This window comes from Atractosteus spatula, chromosome 20 (genome assembly GCF_055471065.1).
Source record: "Atractosteus spatula isolate fAtrSpa1 chromosome 20, fAtrSpa1.hap1, whole genome shotgun sequence".
NCBI lineage: Eukaryota > Metazoa > Chordata > Actinopteri > Semionotiformes > Lepisosteidae > Atractosteus > Atractosteus spatula.
In genome coordinates, this window is record NC_142725.1 from 12,365,175 (window position 1) to 12,391,059 (window position 25,885).

General features: G+C 44.0%; 1 protein-coding gene across 2 annotated transcripts; it reads left to right on the top strand.

The window, feature by feature from the left end:
* LOC148817540 (uncharacterized) lies at window positions 1-25,660 on the top strand. Of its 2 annotated transcripts, none has more exons than XM_088938452.1 (10): window positions 1-350; window positions 13,799-13,904; window positions 15,397-15,525; window positions 16,269-16,418; window positions 16,590-16,683; window positions 17,292-17,530; window positions 18,129-18,212; window positions 20,144-20,181; window positions 20,387-20,579; window positions 21,241-25,660. In XM_088938452.1, exons 1-10 carry the CDS (start codon window positions 291-293, stop codon window positions 21,483-21,485), a joined length of 1,338 nt encoding a protein of 445 aa, XP_088794578.1. In that variant the 5' UTR covers window positions 1-290; the 3' UTR covers window positions 21,486-25,660. The 2 variants fall into 2 exon arrangements, with proteins under 2 accessions (XP_088794578.1, XP_088794579.1); XM_088938453.1 differs by having other exon boundaries at window positions 225-350; window positions 21,402-21,759.
* Window positions 25,661-25,885: the final 225 nt, after the last annotated feature.

Genomic DNA, 25,885 nt, shown 5'->3' on the forward strand with positions numbered 1-25,885 from the left:
CAGAGTTCAGCAGACTGCAGAGGCAGGCCCTGAAGTCGTTCCAGCACAACACGCGTTTCTGCGCACAACTCCGGTGACTCCTCGCACTGAAACCGCAGATTCTGTATTGCAATTAAAACGAGAAAGACGCAGATCGTCTTCGGATAAATCGACTCACCTGCGTCGTCCTGAGTTGAGAAGGCGTGCTGTTGGCAAAGACGCTGAAATTTGACACTGGAAGCTGAACCTCGGAATAGGCTGAAGCCGGCAGGGAAGATTTCAGTGTGACAAGACGCGGTATCGTGAGAAACATGTTTTGGAAAACCCTGGGCCTTGCGCTTGCTGTCACGATGCTTCATGTGGAGAGCCAGGTGGGTGTTTGTGAAAATAATAAAGAAACGTTTAAGTGGAAAACTTTGTTTATTTCATGTCGGTTCGTTCTGCTTCTCGGCTTTTCGCTTTGGAGTTCTGAATTTCGATTTTCTCAGATCACGGTGTCCTTAACAGTCCTTTGCTTTAGTCTGTTAATGCCTTATTCACTACCTATATCGAATTTAATATCTAAAGCGCTGCGTGTAATGCAATGCGAGGAGTCTGCAGTAAGCACAGTAGTGTTCTTGCATTGAAGGCAAGGCGAGACGCTGATCTCAGGCAGAGCAGCAGATCTTGCACTAAAGCCGGTGTTTATTCTGAGAATCAAGCGGCTCTTTGTTCGAAAAGTGATGCCGAGAAAAGCACAGACAAGTCAGACCTTCCTCTGCAATGCGAAATCTCCAGAAAAGGCTAGAAATATTGAACTGTAATGTGGCAGTTAATGTATTTCCTGCGGTTACTTTGATATTTGATATGGTGAGAGCATTTTCTCTTTAAGGACGAAATAACCACACGGACTTATTAAGAAAAGAAAACGAAGCCTCCTGAAAGTGAATTGGAAACGCAGGAACAGATGTTTTTCCAAATCTTCCTTTTAGCGCAATGGCTGTTAGGGCTGTATCGGTGAGGGTAGAGTGATGTTGAACAAAGCCACCCGCTTTACATAGTACCGTTTGTAAATATTATGCAGTTTGTGCTAAAGTTTGCAACTTCTGTAAAACATAGCCATTGTATTTAGAATGGTTAGTTAGCTGTTTGTTATGCTTTGCTCATATAATTCATATACTATATTACACATTCAGGTGTTATGATGCGGAATATATCTCATGATCGTTTAACGTGGTTTATTAGTGTACAGTTTTGGCAGCTATATAGGATACATTTTACTGCAGTTTTCTTGGTTTCCCAGTGTTTCTTTTATACAGTGTCGCTGTTTCAAAGTGAATTTACTTGCGGGTATGATTCATTTCCCATCGGAGCGGAATGTGAATGTTTTATTTCAACCTCTTCAGAAAATGAGCGCAATTGATGAGCTGATGTTAAACATGTGGCATGCGATCACTGTCGGGGCGTCCATGAAGTGGGTTTCTTTGCTTGCCAGTGTGGTAAACCTTTACTTTTGAAAATGGACCACAGATTTGGTTACCATTTACCATGATGTGTGAGAGCAATGCTTTAAATTCGAGGGTCTGAGTACGGATGGCTTAGAAGCGTGTTATTTTTTATTAGATTTTATTTGCTTGCTTTACTCATTTTAGGCGAGTCCCGGACATAGATTTTATGCAACAGCCGTGTTTTGACTACAAGGGCAGGTTTCCCGTAAATCCCTGAGACACTCATCCGCAGCTGCTGTGATGGATACGAGCAGAGTTGAGGTGTGGTCTCGTTTACCAGAAGGTGAACCGCGCGGAGCGCGTTTCTTAAGAACCGGTTCTCCTTTCAGATCACATAAGAACATACCCACGCCAGTCCGTGGAGTTCAGATCAGGACTTCAGTGTAAACAGATCCTCCAGGTTCTTCGGTATCTGATTGTGTTCCCTTGTCAGGAGTCGGGCTTCTTTTTAACTCCCCACATCAAACAGGTGCGAGGAAGTGAGGTAGAGGGCTTTTCGAGGTTAGTTCAAGAGAGCGGAACTTCAGCTGCATTATCAGTCAGGAGTGACATTCAAAATCAGGGTGCATTCGGGATTGCGGATAATATAAAGAAATTCATTTGAAAGTAAATCAATTCCACACTTTCTATGAACTGTAGTTTAATCTGTGCGCGCATGAATATTTAATACCTTGTGCCGTGATGTGTTTATATCGATGGACCTATAGAAAGGAGAGTTTGTTGTGTTTTAATGGCTACAGATTTTGCCTGCTTATAGGCAGCCAGTGTCCCTCTTAACTCACTACTACAAGCGTGCTGTGTAATTGCCATAAAGCGCTCAGCTCTGTCGGACCTACAGCCCTGGTGACTGCTTCTGCAGAGACATTGTAACTGTAGCACAGCAGATCATACTGTACAGTACGTGTGAGTCACAACTGTTTGCTGTTGGTTTCTTTTTCTCTTTGGGATTTCGCCTTGGGAATTTCAGAAACTTATGCTTAAGGAGCTACCAACAGTTTTCGGTTTCCGAACGTTAAGGAGGGACATACTTACTCGGATATATTTGGTTTTTGTTTCTTATTGGCAGTAGTATATGAGGCGACACCTTTCGTCAAACTTTTTTGAAAACCAAGTCTGGAGGCGCGGTGACCGTGGCGCTTGTCTTGTTCTGATGGCATGCCTCAAGAACAACAAGCGCGCACACACACACACCCCCACAGTGACCGAGTGACACACACAGTGACCGATTAAAAGTGCCACTCGCAGGACAACAGGACAAGCGCGTGACAACAGGACAAGCATGTGAAATGTGAACAGCTTTGTTTCAGCAGCAGCTTTTGAAATACAAAAACACAGAGACAGAAACATCCCAGTATACACTTTTGAACTTTTTACATACGTTACAGGCTCCTGGTTGCAATCTACAATTAAATATTGGTGCAGAAAATTCGTTCAGTACATGCAGCTATTATTCCAACGTGGCTCAAAAACGCTGCTGCATCTGAAAAAGTGGTCATAACACCCCTTCTCTCTCCGCTTCTATAGCTGTAAACACTTATCTGCGCTACTCTGTCCATCAGGGCAAATAAATTTGCTTGGGTTATCAGCCGTACAGTGTTACCACATGTTCTATGCAAAGCACGTTGTATTTTGGAATAGACCCCGTGGTAAGCACCAGATTTTAGTTTCCCATCTCAAAACAGCAGATTTGTAGTAATTTCATTAATGTTATTTACATATACTAACTCTATTACAGAGTTGAGGACATTAGCCTTCTGGTCTGATTTTCATTTCTCGCTTTGTAGAAAGAAGAGTATAAAGCACCCTTTGTAAGAAATCTTGTGTATACAATCGATATTCCTCATTCTTCGGGCGATGTCTCAAATGAGTCTGTAAAATGGAGTGAAAGCCGTCGGGCTGAGGGGAGATTTCCCTTTAGCTCAACTGGCTGGGTCCCTGTTGAGTGACGCCGGAGGCCTGGGTTCGAGTCCCCATCGGTGGGGGAGCCGACCTGAGGTGGCAGCAACGAGGGCACATACCCACGTGAACCCAAGAGTGCTACAATACACATATTTATAAAACGAGGGGGATCGCGGTGGCAGACATTTGGACCCAGAGGCTCAGGACCGCTGAGGGGAAGGTGGGACATCACCACTCATAACGACACACCATTGAATCGGGAGGGGGTGGGACATCGGCACATAATGACCTCCCATTGGCTGACAAAGGGGGTGTGGTACCTGTCAAAACGTTTGACAAAAGGTGCCGCCTTGTACTTCTATTGGCTTCACAGAAAGCCTTTGATGGGGTCGAGACTCATCCTGTGATACCTGATCAGTATCTGCAGTTAATTAACATGACGCTTTGATCTCCAGATCTTCCTTGCTGAAGTTTGGGTTTCATAAGTAGGTGTAAAAATCAAACTGGACATTATATATAGGCCTACTGGGTGTATCTAGACTACAGTTCTGCCTTTGAATACAATGCCCTTTAGGACATGTACATTAATTTCAAATGGCAAACTAATGCTGAAATGTTAAGTGCTGTTTCTATTCCAAAAAGCAAGTCATCTGAGAACTGATTAATGTGTGCTACCATGGAAAACCAGACTTTTCTAGTTGCGCACTCTTACTTGGGAAGTGACCCTTTCTTAGTTAGTAATTCAGCCTTCTGGAAGCTGTGAGTTTCCTTAGCCTCCCTGGACAATCACAAAGGGAGATTTGTTTTGGCTTTTCAAAAACAGAGAAGTACAAATGTCAGGGTGGAGCATTTTCAAGCGGGAATTTCATCCACTGTGACTAGAAACAGTCCCTGAAATCTCTCATGACAATAGTTTGTTTTCTTTTTCTTTGGTAAATGTGTGAGTCAGGCATTTAGTCAACGTATGGAAGATACTACAGAGACTGCCTTCATATCCTTTGTCTGTATTAGGGTGCTCTGCACCTGGGGCATTGATCTGTCATTCATCCCTTGTCTAAAGAGTAACATGGGCTTAAAACTTTGCCACGGCTCTGTTCTGCCTCGGGAATCCTCGCTTGACTTGCAGCTTGCCAGCTGGCCTTTTGGAAACTGTTGCAGTTAAAGCTCTTTGTGAGTACAGCTTGATGCAAAGAGCCATGGCATGTCAAGGGTGAGGGCTGGGATTGTGTTGTGGGTCAGATGCAGTACAAACCAGCTTCTGCAAACAGTCTGCCAGTCGGGATGCATGCCCATTTGTATGGCTAGCAGAGAACGTTCTCGGTGAAACGTCAAACATCACTGCCTCATAAAGCTCTGAATGGACTGCAGCTCATTAAGCAGAGAGTGAAGCCACTGATACCGCTCCACTGAAGGAGCCTGGTCTGTGGTTAATAACTGCTCAGACGCAGGGTGAGTAACGCCTGGAGTGGCCTGAGCCAGAGCAACTTCCCCATGAACAGTCATACACAGCCTTCTTCAGAAGTGGCTCGGGTAATCTCCCAGCTCCATGTTTTGATCATTTGAGGTTCTGCTTATGCCTATAAATACACCGCAGGAGAAAAAATGAATTAGTGCGATCACAGATGACCACTGAACCTTGCTGCGTGCGAAGGCTGGAGTTCCAGGTTTTTCGAACTTGGGTGTGGCATTATACTGTATATGTCTCTCTCAGAAGAAATGTTAAACTGGTAGCCTGGGGGTTGTGTTACTTTAACAGTGGCTCCGCTGATGACAGTATTGGTTAGAGTACAAGCTGGGCTCTCCTATCTTACATCATTTGGGTTGTGAGAGTGCAATTGCTCAAGACCTTTGTGTTCCCGGATGGCAGTTTCAGAGAAGTCATCTGAATGAACTTGCACACTCTTACGCTTAAAAGTGATATACTGTAGATAGAGTTAAAGAACTAGCACTAGCCAAAGTTGTTAAGTACTCCGACATTTTTGTTTAACTTCCTGAAAGTTAATATTGCTTAAAACAAGAGGTTATTAAAGGCAACAAAAAAGCTGAATTTGCTTAGGCTTTTCTGGGTCTGTGTGGTGAGGGGGAACAATTCCTGCTTCTTCTTTTGATTCCTGACTTCCTCCTCTGGTACGACACAGTGGCGGTCATGTCCTCTATCACCTCTGCTGCGCTCAGTTCAGTGTCACTCCTCATGACAGGAGTGACGCACAGCCTGTGCGTGGCCTGTTGCAAGAACTTGTCACGGGACAAAAAATAAATCAAACACAGCTTGAGTCTTTTCTTTCTGACCAGGTAGCACGGTATTCATTTCTTCCAGAGGTGCCCTGATTTTTTGGAGTAATCTTTTTGTGATTTATGATGCATGTACAGCAGTAGTTCCCAATCCGGGTCCTTGTGACTTGCACACCTACTGGTTTTCATTCCTTCCCACCTTCATTAGTTAATTGAAGCCTTAATTGATCTACGAAGTTGCTTTATTGGAATAATTGCATTTTGCTTCTTGTCACAGGTTTGGGATTTAATTTCACTTACAGAATGCAGTAGGTTAAAGCTCTAAAATGTGTAAGAGGTGGGAACAAGCAGTTCAGATTAATCTTATTGTTATTAAGTTAATGAAGGGCTTATAATGATGATTCCTTACACTTATTCCTTACTCTTTTTTTGGACACTCCACTCAAAGCCCTTTACAGGTAATGGGGATCCCCTCCACCACCATGGACCCACAAGGATGATGCACCAGCAGCCATAGTGCGCCAGAACGCTCACCACACACCAGCTCTATGTGGGTGGGAGATCAGCGTGATGAAGCCAGTTCATAGATGGGGATTATTAGGAGGCCATGATTGGTTAGGGCCAATGGGAAATTAGGCCAGGGCGCTGGAGTAACACCCCTATCCTTCTTGAGAAACACCCTGAGATTTTTAATGACCACAGAGAGTCAGGACTTTGGTTTTGCATCTCTTCTGAAGAACGCCGCCTTTTTTACAGTATAGTGTCCCCGTCAGAGACCGCAGACCGCAGGGTGAGCGCCTCCTACTGGTCAGACTAACACCTCTTCCAGCAGCAACCTTAGCTTTCCCAGGAGGTTTCCTATCCAGTTACTGGCCAGGCTCACACCTGCTGAGCTTCACTAGGTTGCTAGTTGTGAGTTGCAGGGAAATATGATTGTGTAACTGCGGGCTTAACTGGAACAAAAAGATCTGGTGTGGGGGTCACTAGGACCAGGATTGGGAACCACTGCTATACAGTGTGGTATAGGTAGGAAAACAGAAGTAGACAACAGAGTGTTAATTAGTTTTCTTCCCCGAGACTTGGCGTCTCTTGGCAGCCGTCCTTGGTGCGGAAATCTCCAGTTTGTCTCTGGCTCCTTCTGTGCTCTGCAGGGAGAAACATTGCCTTGGAGTGTTTTCATGTTCAACCCTCTTACCGTAACAGGTCATCTAACAGACCTCTGCCCACGACTTCCTGAAGCAAAACAAGCAAAAGGACTGTGGTAATGTTGTTATTATAAGCAAGCAAGCCATGATTGTTGCCAGTTTTAAATCGCTCTATTTTTTAATTACACGTCATCTGGGGAACAGGAGGAAATGGCTTATCTGTAGCACTGCAGGGGTTGACGTGGTACTGTACCGGGGCGCTCGGTCTCTCTCCCCATTCGAAAAATAGGTCAGGCAGCCTGCAGCCACTGCAGTGACACGTGAAGCGCTTCGCCGCCGCCGCCCTGGCCTCTGCGCTATTCCTGGTGCACGGCAGCCGAGCAGCCGCCCCCCACAGCCCCCGCTCCGCTTGCCTGGCGCTAGCTCTCCCGGCCTCGCTCACGCCGCCACCGCCACCACAACACACCCTCGCCTCTCGGCTCGCTCGCACCGGTCGTGCAGAGGATAGACGGCAGACCTCTCTTATCGCTGATGGGACAGGGTGGGAGCCTTTTCGTCGCAGGCAGATAAAAAAAAGACGTGCACAGCGCGCAATGCATTTAACACGGGTGAATCCCTTCACAAATAATGGGGGGGAAATGGACAAGCATAGGATTAAAACGCAAGTCGGGACCTTTGGATCATTCTCACAGTCCACAATAAATTAAAAAAAGTGGGTCACCAGGGAGTGACATAGATACACAATGTGCATAAGTGATCAAACACTGGTGCAAACTGAGCAGGTTATTGTCTTGGGAATAAAAGCTCCGTGTGTGTACATTATACGGGGCTAAGTTAATTGTATAACCTAATATAAATGTCAGTGCTGGCTTTCATTTAGTTGAACTATGTTTAACCTTGAAAGTAACAAGCAGGTAAAAGGGAAGATATTGGTGCTGAACTGCAGCCAACAAACATGTTTGTGCGCTGGCTTGTGAGGGCCATGACATATCCTGTCAGTGACCCCAAGCGCTCCAGATGAGATGGAGGACACTATGGATCTGTACTGTAGGTTTTATTGGAGAATAAGCTTTGCTTTTGAAGGATGTTTCGCAGTGGTTAGTAAGGCACTGGAATAAAACAAAACTGGCAGGAGCTTCATTTGTGCTTGTGAAAGTTTGCAAAAAGATGTATAAAAGGGGGTTTAATTTAAATTCCTTCTGCATTTGATCAACAAAACACTCTTTTCCAAGTACCCACTTAGGAAGACCATTTGAAGAAGGTGCAAAACTTGTAATGAAAAGATAATTTACTAATGATAGTTTATGACTTATAAATGTTTTTTTACTTTATGTTCTTAATTATTAACTATAAGGCACGTATAAGACAAGGGAATTCCAACACTTGTCTTGGAGGACCTGCAAGACAGAAACACTTGTCGAGTTTCATTTCAGCTGAGCATAATGACTTAATTATAGTCTAAATTTAACAAGTTGCTTGATTGAATCATTGGCATTTGTTTCAATTAAGGTTTGGAATTCTAGATCACTTCTGAAGCTTAACAGTTAAAAAGACCACCCCGAGTATGTTTAAGAGCTGAAGATAATTCAACTCAAACTCATCATAATTCAAGTAAGGGCTCAGTTGTGTGACTGGAACAGAAGCCAACAGGTGTAGTGGCCTCCAGCACCAGAATTGTGGACCTGTGTATGATATATTCAATACTATACAAGACTGTATCTATGAAGAAATCTCATTAAAGTACTTGCAAAATGTTTGTCCATTTTCTGTCCCTAAATTTTTAAGTTCTAGTATGTTAATCATGAAGTACCAATGCGTCGTTAATGACCAGCTCCTCAAATAACACATTGCACAAGTATAACTCCCTCCTGGATCTAGTAGCTTTGATTTGTTCTGCTCTTGTTTAGGTGTAGCTATGAGATAGCTTAGGAGTTTCAAGGTCTTGTTTCCTCTCTAATAAACAGACTGCAGAAAACGTCATTGCTGCTCAGTGCCACATTTGTACAGTATTTTGTCTGTACACAGTAATCTTGTTGACTTACTGGAAAAAAAGACACTGTTCTGTTTCCTTACTTGGCACTCTAGACATTGTAAAGAATAATGTTTTGTGTACTGGTTTTGTCTAAGCGATTGTGTTGATAAGCAGTGGAAAAAAAAGTGTTCTGCATTTTCTGCTTTTGTGACTCATTTTAAAAAGTTCACTTTATTTCTACCCTTGCTCTTTTATTGATGGGTTGTTGCAAATGTCCTGTACTGCACAATTTCCAAGTGGCGGCCCACTCGTACCTCAGTATGATTGCCATCGGTCATGTGTGTTTGTGTCCACTGCATTAGAATTGCTGTGCCATATCCTACCGATGTAGCCTCTTTTGTGATTGACAGTTTTTATTATTTTGAAGGGAAGAATAAAAGCCTGAAACACAACACTCTATATTTAAAAAGCTCATAGGCGAATAAGTTGACAATGCGTAACATAAGACTCCAAATGCTGTTAAGTGATAACTCGCCCTAAGAGGCGCTTGACCAGAAAAGCACAAACCCATACTGTCTCTTCTAGCTAAAGTAACATGATGTGTATCACTGTTTTTTTTAAAGAATATTCCTCATTTCCACATTATCCTGTTTTTTTAAATCAAAATGCCACCAGACATTTTTGCCAGACTAATACCTTATGTGCCAAGGGTGGAAGTGTGCTCAGTCAGGTACTGGCAGGTGTACCTGCTGAAAATGTGAGGTGTCTACCACCTGCTTTTCTCTCTTGTAATTTGCTCTTTATTTCTGTTCAGTGTCCCAGACAGTTCCTTTATTACTCCTGCCATTTGTGGTCTCGACTTCAGGCGTTGCCATGGCAGCATGTTTTTGTTCTCATTTAGACTCGCCAGTTATTTTGTTTTCGGTAGTTCTCGCATGGTGGGATTCGGATAGGGAGTTTTATTGGAGTAACTCACCTTGCTGACTGGGGCCCAGGGCTGTTGAACGCCACCTTTACTGAAGGGTGAGAGCCAAGGAGCTGCTGCGAGGGCAAAAACAGGGTGGAGAGAGGGGTGCAAAGATGAAACACACAAGTGAGTCAGCAGGAAGTGCGATATTTATACATAGGTAGACAAAAACTGTCTAGAAAACCTCTGGTGCTTTAGTTTAAAAAGTTCTTAGTTGTAAAGCTGCCCTATACTGTATAACCAGTACTGTGTTTTTCACGACTTGGCTCTTGGCTACAATCCCTGTGATCTCTCGCAGGGGAAAGAGAGTGCAGGCAGACACCTCTGACCTGCCCAAACAACTTCAAGCCACTTGGCTTTTAAAGGGGAACTGCAGTCCCAGTTTCTCAGGCTGGTTATTACATCTCGCTGACAAAAATTGATTTCAAATTGAAATTGATGAACTTTGTGAAAATACTGGTATGGTCGCCATGTTGTCACAAACCCCTAGTCTCGCCACAGGTGACAGCAAGTTCCTGAGAATTGTGAGTTAAACTGGCCCTTCCTGCTCACTAGTCACTGTAATGTGATGTACAAGTCAATAAGTACAGGCTGTGCAGCAGATATTTCAGTGCAGAAATGTTCCAATGTGACTTGAACAAAGTAGAGAGCAATATTTCTATTGGATTAAAAGAGATGTATTCGCAAGCCTGCTTGTTTACAATAGGGCCACTTCACCTCACCAGAAGTTTTGTTGCCTCGTTCTGAGTCGACGACAATGACGGCAATATAGCGCTGCACACACTTAGCAATTGTCTGTCTTGTGATATAAATGGGAGGTTTTACATGTTACTGTGTACATTTTACTTCATTGTGGTTTGATTTGCACTCATTCAAGGCCAATCCTTTCTCACCCCAAAATATAAATATGGGGTCGTAGTTCCTCTTTAATGCAGCGCAGTACTGGCAGCTCAGTGCTGATTGGAGGAGAAATGCATCCCTCACTGACAGCATTTCGTGCCTGTAAGCGCCCGGGAGAGCCCTGTCAACTAATCCCACCCTCTCTTCAGTGGTGCTCGGCCAGCTGTGGGCTGCCACTTGGGGAATCCTGCTTTCAGCGCTTAGACTCGAACCTGTGTTCACGGAGCTCGACCTGCGCCCTGCCTTGTGCCTTCTGTGATTGATCCAGTACTGGTTCCTCTGGTAGGAGAGCATGACGCTGTACTGCTTAGGAAGCATCTATGGCTAAATCTAACTAGGAGAAAACAAGGGTACTGAGCAGTTCCTAAAGTCATCCATGTTCACTTCAATGCTGTAGCTTAGTTGCAGGAGAGTTTTTAATGCTTCAGGTAAGCCTGATTGCTAAGGGTTTAATATTTCAGGAAGGGGATCCCCGAATCTGTTCTTATAGTGACATCATACTTTAGATTATTTTTTGTAGCACAAGGAACGGAACAGTTGAAATTAATTTAGGAAATAATCAAATCATTATCTTTCTCAGATTTGTTTTAACATTATAAATTATGGAGACTTATACAATAAGCAAGTTGTAATCTTTTGGACAGGATAGTGGGCTCCTGTAATAGAAATTATTACTCCACTTTGATTTGCCAATATCTTTGACACCATCAGGAGTTGCAAAACATATTTCTGTTACGAGCATCAGCAATTTACTCAAATCCTCCGTTAACGTTTTCTAGGTATTACAACGTCTTTGACTGTTGTTAATGCGGCTTAGTTTGGAAGCCAGTCTTGTAATTTCAAGGTATTTTAGATTGATCGGTGTTCAAAAACCTGATCACAACAAAATAAGGTGAACTACGTACTGTAGAAGCAGCCAATCTGAAGTGCTGTAGTATCTAATCTTTCACTTTTATGAGTCAAATTCAACTGACTCTTTGTCAGATGCTCCTTGTCATTATCATCATTTGTCTTCCACTTCACATCCTACAGTAAGGCTAGTAAAAGGCTACCTCTTGTATTATGAAATAGCTAATTATTAGAATTAGGTGGTAGCTTAAAATAAAAAGGTCAGCACAGAAGTGTTTCTACATCATAAAGGAAAAGGGTAGAACAATGCAAATTGCAGACTGACTTTTGCATAGCAGTGCCATATGTTTTGTTCTGCTGGCATACATTGTGCTGGATAAGAACATCTGTTAAGCATATTAATATTAATTCTAAGTGGTCATTAGCTAGTTGGCCAGTTAAACACAGTCTCTGAGAAGACCCTAATGGAAGAGGCAGGCTTTGCTTCCTTCCTACATTATATCTGCTAAATAATTTGGATCGGCTGCCTGTCCACTTCACAACCTCTGTGTGATAAACAGCCTTTTTGTTTGAAATTGCGGGAGGAAGGGAGTGCTGCTTTTTTCGATTATTTCTTTGTCCTTGGGGAGGAAATCCCGATGAACTGTATGGTGCTGAGAACATTAAAAGAGGAATTCCTCTCAACTGAGGTGAGGAACCATCTTCAAAGAAAACCTCATCCTCAGTTACACACATCAATCTTTTGTTTGTTTTTTTTATATCTCGGTTTTATCATCGCTGGTAATGTCATTGCTTCAGTATCAAGTACGTTTCACATGAATCTTGAAACTTTTCCAATAGGGAAATTTCCAGATTACTGTGTTCATTGTGGCCCATTCTCAAATGCAGATGTTAGTCATTAGGAAGAGCTGCCCAGTAGTATTGTCTATATTGTTAAAAGCCTTTTTGACGCTGATTAGTCACTTGATGCAGCAGTATTTGGGTTTTCAAGAAGTGTGAGGCTGTGGAACATATTGAGAATCTGGCCAGTTTATAGACAGAAGCTATAATCAGTCTATTACCTTAGAAACAACAAACCCATGTGTTCATATACTACAGTATATAGTATTTCCATTGCCTGTGACCCCAGTCATAAACATTGTTACCTTTAAAACAAGTTGTTTTAAACCATGGAGAACTAAGGCATGACACACTCATGCTCTGACTAGACTGGAATAAAGAGTTTGATTGTGGCATTTAATCAGGGATCTGCGATTTTATTGCACACCTCTTGAGATAATGCAGTAAGTGCAGTGTTTTTTACCCTTTGATGCATGTTAATTGTTTTTTAACTGCCAAGCAGCTCTGGTTGTGTAAAACAAACAAAAAGTCTTCAGCTGTCCTTCCTATCTGCTGGCAGGACAGAGGGCACTGAAGTTGAACTTTGGAAAGCTAGCAGGTTTGCCCATTTTTAGTGACTAATGTGAATGAGAAGAAAAAATGGTGTTTTGTCACATAGTAGTTGTGAAATGAGTCACGCGTTCATATTTCCATTTTATTGCCGACTTAGGCAGACAGCAGGAAACAGATCTTTAAAAAAATGAGGAAAGCATGGTTTTTGCCATTAGTCAAGCAGTGCCACTCTAGAGAGTGATTCATTCACAGCTCTGCAGCTCCTGCACAATCTAGCACTGTAAGGAGTACTATAAGCACACAAGGAGGACGGGTGCTATTTGCACCACAGCCCCAAATAGTTCTTCTGCAGTCGTTTCTGCTGAGCCAGCCAAAGCTTTATCTGCCCAGAATCGATTAAATGACCTGTCAGTCTGCCAATCATTTAAGTCACTTTTTTAACATGTTTTTCAGCATTTCCAAGCCAGTCAAGTTACAATAAATCAGAGATCTTCGATACAATAGATCATATGTTACAGGGAGAACATATACCAGCAATTTAAGTTCCTCCTTAAGAATAAAGCAAATAAATCCAGCCTGAAAGCATAATGCCTACTGCAAGACTTAAGACTGAGTGTGATGGTCAATACACAATTAACTGTGTCCATCCCTCCAGGTGTGTTGGTGTTTAGACCTCCAGAAAAGACAGAACCACTAATTTCACGAGTTTCGTGAAGACTGCTGATGAAGGTCCCCATAGTACTGAGTAAAACACCACCTTTTAAAGAAAATCAGAAGGGAAATCGATCCTGAAAAGTGATGGAGGGTGAACTGCTCTTGAAAGACTTCTAGTTACGTGCGGAAACAATTGCTAAGACTCCTGTCTTTCCAGATTGGTTGGGCTCGGAGCCCGTCTCTGTGCAGACCAGAGTAGCTTGTTCTGGGCTCAAGAACGGCCTTTCCTGTCCACCTCGCTTCATCTGTGTTTCTCCCACAGACGTACACCCTGCCCTACCCCCTGGACAGCGGAGAGGTCTGCCGGAACCCAGAGAGGGAATACTATCACTCTAGGGTGCACCGCTGCTGCTCACGGTGTCCACCAGGTATGAGATGGGTGAGGATTTTGGTCGTGTGCGGTAGCCATCACTCGGCACAATCCCTATTCAGAAACACGCGCTCCTCCCTCAACCCTTCCTCAGGAAACGGAATGGCGCTCCACATCAGAAACTGGGCTGCGGTGCTGTGATCAGAGAGAGAGACGGCACGGGCAGATGTGTCACTGCCTTCCGCATGGTGCCGCCAAGATATTTCTGTCCGAGCACTTCGTCAGCCTGATGGCTTCTCAAACAGTATCGCAGCCAGACCAGAAACGAAAAGGTCAATTGTGTCTGCGTGACAGAAGTTTCTTTTCAGTGTTGCCTTTGCCTCCAGTAGTGTAGTTCTGATTCTGCATCATCTTGCTACACCCCAACATTCAGTAGATGCAGTTCTTGGTGTTGGAAGTGGTGTGCACGTCCCGCGGAGACCACGTGTAGCTGGCAGCACTTCCTGTGGCCTGCTTTTCCTCCTCGCGCCGTGCTTCAGCGCCGTGAGAGTCCTGCCCTGCTCTGCCGCTCTCTCTCTCTCTCGCCGGCTTTTTGATAAACCCGGCGGCGTTTTCTGCGACGCTGACGTCACGCGCGGGGAGCCGCAGAGCAGCGGCACTTTCGCACCACATCACAGAGCTGCCGCCGAGCTTCCTGTGCTTCCTGTGCCGGGGCTCAGACTCCCGGGCCGTGGGGGCCCGGGGGATTCCACACCGCGCCCGCGCCCGGAAACGCATGCGGTGCGGTCACACGGCCTGCGGGGGGCAGTGCTGCTGTCAGTGTCGTCAGCATTGGTAGAAGCGGCACTTACTGTATGTAGCAGTTCAGCTGCAATTAAACTGGGATATGCAGACCAGTCATGCATGTATCTAGTCCTAGGTCTTACTCAGTAAGCACCTATCCAGTATGGCTCACGAGACTTGTCACATTTACATATAGATTATTTTTACAATTGCACTCCAGGCTGCAAATTTTGCACATGGTTTCCAGAATATGAAAACAAATGTCCTTTTTAATCTAAAGCTATTTGTTATTACTAGTAGGCATTAGGAGTTTTATTTGGCAAAGAAAAGAGCAGCAGCCGTGACTGTTGTGGGGTTGCTGATAGAGCCTGTGAAAATTGCAGTTCCCAAGTCACACGGGGGGCAGCTTTTGTCCGCAGAAGCTTTGCGACACCTTGAAGACGAGGCATTTTATTTCAGGAGGCAGGCAACTGGCCTCGTTTAGCTATATCAGTTGCTAAGACTGGAGTCGCACTTTCCTGAATGCTGAAACATATCATCAGTATGCCCACCTTAATCTGTTTCTGTTTGCGCTCTTGTTTTGCATTTGTCCTGTAAGAAAATTATCATGGCCCGAGTCATGTTGTGGAAAAAGGTAGGTAACTGTAGGTGCTCAGTGGAATAAATTGTTTGATTTGATTGTCAGCGCAGTCTGTCAAGCTGACCTGCTAATGTCTGGGAATCCCAATGCATGGTTGGTTATTTGTGTATTATGGTTCCCATTCCAGGGACCCATATGATCGAGGATTGCACAGAGACAAAGGACACAGTGTGTCAAAAGTGTCGGAACGGCTCCTACACAGAGCGCTGGCATTACCACAACAACTGCTTCAGATGCACAAAGGCCTGCTATCAAGGTGAGGCTTGTACACCGTTTTTTTCAAATTTACCCACTAATAACAGGGCCGCCTTTGTGCCTGAGGGTCCAACTGAGAGGTGTGTCCAGTTCCTTGCCTGACACTGTGTCAGTCAGGAATGCACTGGTCAGTCTGGACAGGTTGGTCGGACAAGGGACACGGGCTGACCTCACAACAAAACTGTACCCAACAAAACGAGGTGCTGTACAAGGTTGAGCTACTCTTTCTTACCGAGGGTCAATCAAAATCTGCTGCTGAGTTTTAACAGGCTTGACAAGAGCTCAAGCAGCAACATACGAGTCCTGGACATTTTCTCAGTTGCCCTGGGTGAGAGTGAAGATTTCCTTGTCTGTCTTCATCTTCTATATCCAGGTAGACCTTGAAAGAAAATAACTTTCCCTAACTAGTGGTAGATTTTCTGGAAACTCCTTTATTGTACCAATGGCGGCTTTGAAGGAAAGCTAGGCTTTCCTACGGTATTACATCAAAGAGTCCTGCCTCGAGAGCAGTCATCATAGAAACATCTGTTGCAGCCTCACTGAGAGGTTTTACAATGGACATTCTTCCTAAAAACTTTTGCTGTTTGTGAAGTGCCTGCCAGGTCTGTAGATATTATCTCCAAACATAAAAAAGTGGGTTTTGTCTACAAGGCGCCACTCTGCATGGGGGTTTGTGCCTGTGTTGTGTAACACTGAGCTGGTGGGTCTGGATTAATTTGTATGATCTTGTCTTGGCATATATAGGCCTGGAGGAGGTCCAACCCTGCACAGTCACCTCCCCGAGAAAGTGTGTCTGCAAGGCAGGCTACTGCTCTTTTACCTCAAGCACCTACTCCTGTGACACCTGCAGCATGTACTCCAGCTGCCCGCCTGGCCAGGGAGTCTCAGAGAAAGGTACCAGAGCAAACGCGTACTCATGGGCACAGACCTTCAAAAAAATGCACTCTGCTGTTAGCTCTGGGAAAGGGAATCTCACTCACAGCACCGTTCTTAGAACTGGTGTCTGGAAGGTTTGCGGGTTTTCATTCGTTTGAAGTGACTTTGTGGTGTTTTTCTGCTATTCAGGGACGGCAAACTCTGATGTAGTGTGCTCTCCCTGCCCTCCTGGTACCTTCTCTGCCACAGACTCCAGCACAGAGATTTGTCAGCCCCACACTGAGTATGTATCCCCTTGCTCTCTCTTACAGCTCACAAGCTGCATTATATAGCCACCCACCAGTTAATTTCCTTTCCAATAAATCTGCAGTCTGACAGTAACAAGCAGATTCACTACGTGTGCATGTGCAGAAGGCATACAGCGATTCAAAATTCTCCTGACAGCCTTTGGGTTTTGTAAACAGTGGACAGCAAGTATTTTAAACATCAGACCATAGAAGACATTTAAGTCTGATGCTTAAAATACTTGCTGTCCATGTGTTTAAAACCCTACACTCTCTTCATTAAAAACCCCAAACTCTCTTCAAAAACCCTACACTCTCTTCATTAAATCTCTTCAAAGGCATTTTCTTTGTGACCCTTTTTATGGTCTTTGTGACCATTTTTATGGTCAATGGGTCATAACTTCTGGATTAATCAGTGCATGAAATGGTTGAAAGGACAGAAAGCAAAGGAGAGCAGTCTCCCAACAAGGGAGTGAAGCATTCACAAAACAAACCAAGTCCAGAGTGGTTAAACATTGGCAGACTGACTTTTTTGTGAAACAGTTTGAGTTCTGTGTGTTTTCTGAAGGTCCGTGTCTCACCGGCTCTGTGCTTCTCTGTTCTCCAGCTGTGCCTCCCAGGGGAGCAGTGAGCTGCGCGCCGGGACAAACAGTGCAGACGCCGTCTGTCACCCAAAAATGGCAACTGCAACTCCCAGGAATGTCGCCGCTGAGACTCTTGGCAACTCTGTCCTGCACAGGATGGACGCCCCTTTCTCTGCACGGCCACCTTCTCTGCCCCACTCTGTTCCCAGCACAGCGCAGGCCGACAAGACTGTAGCTGTCATCGACAAGACCAACATTATTGGTGAGTGCAAAGGGCTAGCCTCAACAGGCCTGTCTTGTGTGTAACGTGCAACGCAACATCTTTGTACACGATCGCCTGGTTTGGACTTAAGAGTCCGAAGGTACATAGCTGGAACAGTGAGAGAGCCTATCCACCCTGTTCCTGACAGCATTAGTCTAGGGGGTCTTATAAACGATCGTTAAATCATCAATTTGTAAAGAAATGGAACACAAGTGAGTTTTGATCAGTTTTGGTAAATCAATTGGTCAAATTAAGTAAGGAATTGAGAACTGATCCATTGAGCGCTGGGATCTGTATTTCACATGATGTCTAAATGATAGGTGTGCTGGAGACCTAAAGGTATGTATATTGCAAACACGCCCTATGAGTCTCGTTACCAGGTGGTTCGCACAACACGTTTTGAAAATAAAACACCCTATATCTCTTGAGGTTCAAAATTGTCCTTTCCTGACATCACTGAAACAAGTGTTTTCGTACATTGATAAAACCCACTTGTGTTCCAAGTCATTTCAAATAGCGGACAAGCTCTGCCAGATTTAAAATCCACCACTTTCCCACCCCATGTTTTTTTAAACTTTTCTTTCTGTTTGTCATGCAGCTGGGGCAGTAGCTGGCGCTGCAGTGCTGGTCACTATCATCATAGTGATGTTTATCATTGGACGCTGCATCTACAACAGGACTGGTAATGACTTCTGATACTGGATGTTCTTTCTGTCACTCTTTGAACAGACCTCTTACACATGAATAGAGCTGTTTTTTTTTACTTGAACTGCAGTTTTCACTCCGATCAGTTTCAGGCTTACTGGAACAGCTTTAGAGGTGTCATGATAAAAAACGTGGTTTTATTTTTCTCATCCGTTCCAAAGCCTGTGATTTTATCTTGTCTGCCTTGGCACCAGTGAAGGTGGTAGCTAAAAGGTGCTGATGGCTTCATTATTTCTAGTTTCACACAAAGGTGTAACCAAAAATGGGCTTAAGCACTGGTGGGTGTCAGCTCTGTTACACATCACAGCACTTTTTTGACCATATCTTTCAGCTTTAGGCATAAATCAACAGGTACACCGTACCCCATCAGTATTGTGTGTGATTATAATTGAACTGTCCCTCAATTGTCACATCTTCTCTGATCTTTCTGTGTTACCCACGTCTGACCTCTCCACTCCATCACTGGACAATTCTCCACTGAACTGGAACGATTTACTGTGTCTCAAACTAATATGAGATTAAACAATATTCTGAAACTTCATTTAAATAGGAATAGGAATGTTCATTTGGAATGCAACTTGGATTTTTTCCAGCTAAACTGGAGAATCTATTTTCTAGGATCCTGAATTGTAGCTTCCCAGAAACAAGTTTCAGTACTGAATGCATGGGATTAGGAAGATAAAATTTTAAATGATTGGGATATTGGGAATATTTAATTAGCTGTTTTTTGTACACAGTCATATCGACACTGTCTTCTGCAGTCTATCTCATTTTTTCTCACGTCCTACTGTTTTTGGCACAGAGATTATGAGCAGGTCTTACACATGTGACAGTTTGCAATCATTCATGAAGCATTTCTTCACTTTCAGTGTTTACTAGCGGTACAAAATTATATATTCAACATATATAATTTCTCACCTCTCATGAAGATTTAATCTGGTAAAAAAGTATTTTCAACAACCCCTGTCCCCATCACCCCTGAGAACCATCAGAGTAGAGTCTTGACAATAAATAACAGAACTAACACACTCAAATGACACCCAGATGTGACTGAACACAATTAAGAGTCACATCTTCTTTACTTGTATGAATTTGCCTTAATTTAATTTCCTTTCCTGCCCCAGAATATTCCTATCAATATATATCTCAGAACTCACTATTGAGTAATGCAGGCTGTTTGGCATAGGTGAAATGCTGATGACTAGTAATTTAGGTCTGTTCTATTGTGGTTGGAATTAAATTCTTAATCAAATATTATAATTAAATTTTCCAGTGACAGATGCTTAAATCATTATGTAGTGACCATATTATTTCAGTAATAAGATGCTAAAAAAATTGGAACTTTACTATGTTATCCATTGTTTCTCTTAGTACAACCCTTGCTATAGACTAAGCATTGTACTGTACTGACCATAGTTCTGTAGCACCTAGAGTGTAGCAGCTGTTACTTTGGGATCTTTGCACCCGCCACATATCTAGAGTACTAGTTTACTACAGCGCTGTGTACTCACCATGGGATCATTCTTAGTTTGCTGCCACAGTTTGTTGCAGTTGACCCATTATGAAGTCGATTAAGGGGTCAGTCAAGCAACTGGGAGCACAGCTGGGACACTGCAGGTCCACACACCTGCATCTGTCGAGATTGGGTGCCCCTTGTTCTGTCGATAATGAAAGCATAACAATACGAAACGCTCTGTACACTTGACTACCTGTGAAGTTAAGCATTAAACCACAACAAGGTGTTCCTGAAGGAAATGAAACCAGAAATCAAATAACAGCATGAATGAGGTGACCTAGACTAACCCCCCATAACTTTTTGCCACAGCCATGCTTCTTTCATGCGTCACGTGCCTGCTGCTAATTCAGCTTTCGCTATTTCATCGTCCTTGATGACCTTTTGTTTTGCAGCAGCCCTTCAAGAGAATGCCGATGCAGAGGCCAAGAAGGTAGGTTTTCGGACCACGAGGGTACGTGTGTATGCAGACCGCGGACTGAGCCACACAGACAGAGAGGCCACACACAGACGGCCGGCAGAATCCCAGACAAAGCTTGACGAGAATCCATGGCTCAAGAAAATCAGACTTGCTCCTGACATGCTGGCCCCCACCACATCTTCCCCTCTCATGCTCTCTCGCGATCTTCTGTCTCCAGGTCCTGAACTGTACCCCTGGGGCCCTACAGCGGAACCCCTCCGGCAACCTCCACCCCCCTTCGCAAGAACAGCTGTGCCTGCTGGGAGAGACGGAATCCAGTCACTCCGCACTCTCGTATGCCTCGGGCAGCCAGTCAGGCGCGGAGTCGACCACATCGAGCGGCCAGAGAGGGAGCCCCAGTTGCTGTCAAGGTAAGAAGAAGGGACTTTTGTCGATGCAGTCAGGTTATGGCCGTGCACTCTGCCCAATGTGTTGGGATCACTCCTGTACTTTTCTGCAGCATTCCCATAGGATGGGGGGGAAGCATATGGCCGACTACATAGCCTGGAGAGTGGATGAGGAGAGGGCAGTGAAGTGTAAAAGGACAGAGGACAGATGGAAAGATTCATTTTTCTAGTATGAGAAACTGGATATCGGCTCCTTCTTTCTTTGTCTCTCGTCTCCTGTCTCTTGAACCCAGATTCTGGGCTAGTGCTGACAAGCGTAAAGATGTTTCATGTAAATGATTAACCGTCTCATGAAGCTCCACTGTGAATTCCCTTCATTTTTATCTCGGAAGTCTCTTGTCCTCCCTTTTTTTATACCAACCTGTAAAATGCGTTGTTGTTGAAGGCGCTAAGTCTCTGCTCAGATGTAAGAAAGACAGTCCTTTTCAGTGTAAGCAGGTCTTGAGGTAATACTGAGGCTTGTCAGCAATGAGCCGTAACTCCACCACAGCTCACCAGCAACCACTTTCAACCAAACTGACTTCCTGCTGGCTTCGGCCCAGTGCTTGCTGTTTCCTGGAGGTCATGGTTAATGATGGAGGGCCTTCTTCTAACTCTGTTTGCTTCTCTCTCCCTCTGTGTACAGATAGTCCACAGGCCACCAGTCCTCAGCTGAAAGTGAACTTCCAGGCCACCATCAGCTGCCACCTCCCGACCAACACACACTGCTGCTCTCCCCCACGGGCTGAAGGGGTGGGCTACTCCCCAGAGCCCTGTATTTTCGGTCCGGATTTCCCCCTCTCCCAGGAGGAGACATCCATCTCCCAGTGCCAGGACAAGGACAACAAGGACGCCCGCCCAGCAGTGCAGGAAGTCGGGAAGGCGATGTGAGCACGCCGAGCCAAGCTAGGGCAGTATCAGGGCGGCAACATGAGAAGACAAGAGCAGCCAGTCATGTGGACCATGGAAAGATCAAAACTCATGGCGTTAATTTAACCAGGGCTAACTGTTCATTTTCAACTGGATCAGTAGAACACAGAGGAGAACTCAGAGGAGTACGGTCATTAACCTAGTGTCACCTCGTAGAAGATTCTTATTACAGCTCTCGTTATTAATGTTTTTGGCGTTTGATTATTTTACTTACTTTTTTACTGTTGCTGGGGAAGTGGCATATACCTCCCACTTCTGCTACCTTTAGCCCTCAGACGATGAGTGGCCTAAGCTGACAATGGCCATGACTCATGAAGGAGACTGCTAATTAAAGCTCAAGCTCATCGGGTGTTCCCGGGGAATAACTCCACCTGAGAATCGCAGCGATTCCTCACTTTAAACTTGCGCTCAGGGAGCGAGTCTTCCGAAGCGGTTAGTATTACTGATCATGTCGAGATGGCCACATGGACAGTGAGTGAGAGACCTCAGAGGAAAAAAATGACAGGTCATGCCTTCTGTCACAGCCTGTTCATTGATGGGCAGCTCTTCATCTGCAGGATCTTGTGAGACAGGGGACGTTTGATTATGCTTGTCATTTCTGTGTAAGGCTCCCAGTTTCTTGGGATGGCTGTTTCCTACCTCTGAACTCTGAAGTGCTTTTCCAGTCAAAGCACATGAATTTGTTCGCTTTTTAGTGAAAAGCATGCAAACTGATCGCGTCTCTACTTACAAGAAACTGTCCACTGTTGCTCAGCTGGGGATAGATATTGCCTCAAGGCTTGTTCACACCTCCAAGGATTATAAGCCACAGATGCTCACCTCTTTTTACAAGAAGCCTCTAGACAGCCTACCTACGTGTTCCAGTGTGGTCTGTACAGTGTATCTGTCTTGGTGACTGGTGTAAATAGCATGCACAGTAAGGCTTACACTCATTCCAGGAACAGTGAGGCTGGGTTGCGGTAATTTGCTTAAAAACTACGGCTCACACAGGACAGAGCTTCGTGAGTTACTGTTCACCTCCTCCGGTTAGCGGCAGAGCAGTAGACTGAAGGAGGACCCAGCGGATCATGCAGAAACGAAAGCATGGAAAGTACTCCTTCCTGCTCGTCTAATTAAAAAGAAGTCGTTTAATGTTACATGCAGGGCTGCAGCACGTACAAGAGCCCTTCGAAATGCATCTGCAAAAAAAAAATGCTTTCAACATGAAACCCACTCCCAGTGCAGCTGTCTTAAATTCCTGGAAGGCCAGGTGCAACTCTGACTTGTTAAAAGAGTTAGCCATTGATTTCTAGAGCCTCTTTATGAAGTGAGTTCTGGGAAAGTAAGCTTTTTCGGTAAGGAGCTATAGAGCTCCCCCCTCTCCTCTCCTCTCCTCCCTCCCCCAAAGTCCCTTCTTATTATAAAGTTTATTTTTTGTGCAGATCACTGTGTACTCTGAGCTCTGTGAAGCTGGCCTTCCTACAAACAGCCCAGTGACACGTGGTGCATTGTCAGTGATTGAAGGACCTAAGCGCCCGACAGCTGGTTTAGTGAAGCTAACTCCTGGCAGTGGGAGTCCAACTGCTCTTGTTGTTGCTTGCGTTGTCTGTGCTCTTGGTTCTGTGTATGATGCAGGACTGGGCGCAGTATGCAGAAGTACTCTGGGAGGAATTGGGTAATTTCAGTGCTGAGAGAGGAGGACTCTTGAAAAATTGGGAACTCTCTATTGGCACGAGGCGTGTTGGCTTGCAGTATCACCCTTCCGAAACCATGCCGTGGGTGCTCACTTCCTTTGGAGGACAATCGTGCCAGAGCTATCACCGCTGTGGCCAAGCCTGTGTTGTGGCACGGGCAGCAGTGTAGGCTTCATTTTGACGTGAATATGTGTAGTTTGTAACATGCCACAGGTAATGGACTTTAAAAGGCAGTGTGTGGCTTTAAACCTGTAATCTGAAGTTATTTATATTTTTATGTGTGTCGGGTGTTCTAAACAGACATTTTAAGAATGGTAGTGCCTTAGTGCTAAGGATAGTTAGTTGTGTATTCATGTTTATCCACCTCAGAAGAGGCTCTTAAATGTATTCCATTTACAGAATGGCAGAATATACTACGCTAGTGTGTATAGGCATAGCTTTTCGTAGGATCTCAGGGAAGAGCTCCACCCTTGTTCTTTTTCTCCAGGAATCTCACAAGTAAGAGAATAAGAGCAGAAAACGCCTGCTGTCAGTATTTTAAGAGTTTTTCACTCATGACTGAGCATTTGTGATTTTGCAGAGTGTGGCCTCCACCTGGTGGTCAATACAGAGCAAAGCACTGATTCTGGCTGCAAACTTCAGTTTGTTTTTAATCTGTTAAAGTAGGTTTGCCACTCCTGCATATTTTCAGAACAAAAACCGCATAACATTTAGTGTTGTTTTGGACGTACTTGGAGAAGTACAGTTTATTTTTTGTGCAGATCAATGTGAACTCTGAGCTCAATGAAGCTGGCTCTCCTACGAACAGCACAATGACTCCCAATGGATTTCCTTTGCTTGTGGGACCTAGGCAACTGTTGGCTGATATTATCTGATCACTGGACTAGTGACGCTAACTCCGAGCAATGGGAATTCTGAAATGTTCTTGCTTGCCCCGAATGTTTTTTTTAAATGAACATACCATTCACAATTGTGTTTTTTATATTTGTGACCTCAAATCTGGAATTACCAATGTTAATCCTGTCGGATTAAACGTGCTCTGTCAGACCATCAGTCTCTTTTCACTTTGCCAGGATCACATTACATTCCGATTAGTTTTAGGGGCTGCTTGTGTCTAATGGCAGCCCATCCAGATCCATTAGATTCATCTCCATCCTGGTGGCATTTAGTCCCATCCCGCAGGAGTCTGCTTACAACGCAGTGTAGGATCAAGCCAGTGGTATCTGGGCCAATATTGCTAACTTGAGCTCTAATGGCTGAAATGAATCAAGTGACTGAAAGAGATTCAATTCTGTTCTTAGGTCCTTGGTTCAGTTTCCTGGTAAAACAGCTCTGCAGTTGGCTTTCCTATACCTGAATCAAGGAGCAGGCCACTGGAAAGTGCAGTCTTAAACACACCCCATAGCTAGGACGTGGTTTAAAGCCATCTCTGTAATTTGCACTTTTTGGTGTCTTTTACCACCTTTAAGCCTGATCCTGATCCTGTCAGATCTTGAAAGCTAAGATCTGACTCGGTCATAGAATGGGCACATGGGCCCACTCAGTCGTGGGATGGGGGACCTCCAGGGGAATTCAAGTTGTTGTTGTTGCAATATGGTGTCAATGGACCAGCAGATGGCGCTCTTCATTCTAGTCCAGAATTTGCAAACCAGTGCCCCAGTATTGTGAGCAAAACCACAGTGCAGGACCATACAGCTGCTGGTTTTTATTCCAGACATGTTTCTCAATTTCCTATACCATAATTTAATGAGAATTCCCTTTTAACTATTGTGTTTTGTGCGTAAGTTAAAAACCCAAACCTTCCAGTTGGGGGGAAAAAATGGCAAATATTCTAGTGGATCAGCTTGATAAATTAAGGCTTCATTGGGTAATGAAGCTCATCTGGAAAGAAAACCAGTAGGTGTGTGGGGTCCTCGAAGACCAGAACTGGGAATCCCTGCTGTAGGAGGTCCTGAACTTTGGAGGAGATGTTAAAGTGAGGTCCTGACTACTTGATCATGCTACTGACTACTTGATCATACATGATCAAGATTCCAATCCACTTTTTCAAGGAGTATGGATTTTAACCTACAGTAGGTGTCCTGGCTAAGGTCCTCTGGGTTTACAAATGTTCCTTCAAGTTTTAGTGTACAGTAATTGAACTACTGAGAATTATTTTCTTAACCTAACGTGCTGGGTAGTGGGACTGCCATACATTGGCTTTCAGTGGTTAATGAAGTTGGTCTCCACTTATATGTAAAGACCTTTGGGATAGAAAGAGCAATATAAATGCCAAGAAGTATTATTGTTTTTACTTAATAATATGATTATGCATTGTAATTTTTTTATGGTTTCACAGACCACAATGTTTTTGTTAAGGAATTAAGAGAATTATAATTAGACAAGTGTGTTTTAAAATATTAAATTAATATTTTTATGTTTCTTCATTTTTATTTTACATTGCATTAAAAGCCAAAGCAAAAATCATCAGATTGCAGCAACGTTTATTTTTACATCACGTATCGATAAATTACAGTGTTGGTAAAAAGTTCCAGGGGTCAGGTTACGCCTTTTATTTAATCTGGAAAAAAAAAATAAAATGACATTAAAAACTGTCTACACACATCTGTGTTACACAGGACAAAGTATATTGAATTAAAAATTCTACTTACAATATATATTTCTATATATTTATTGGACATAGACATT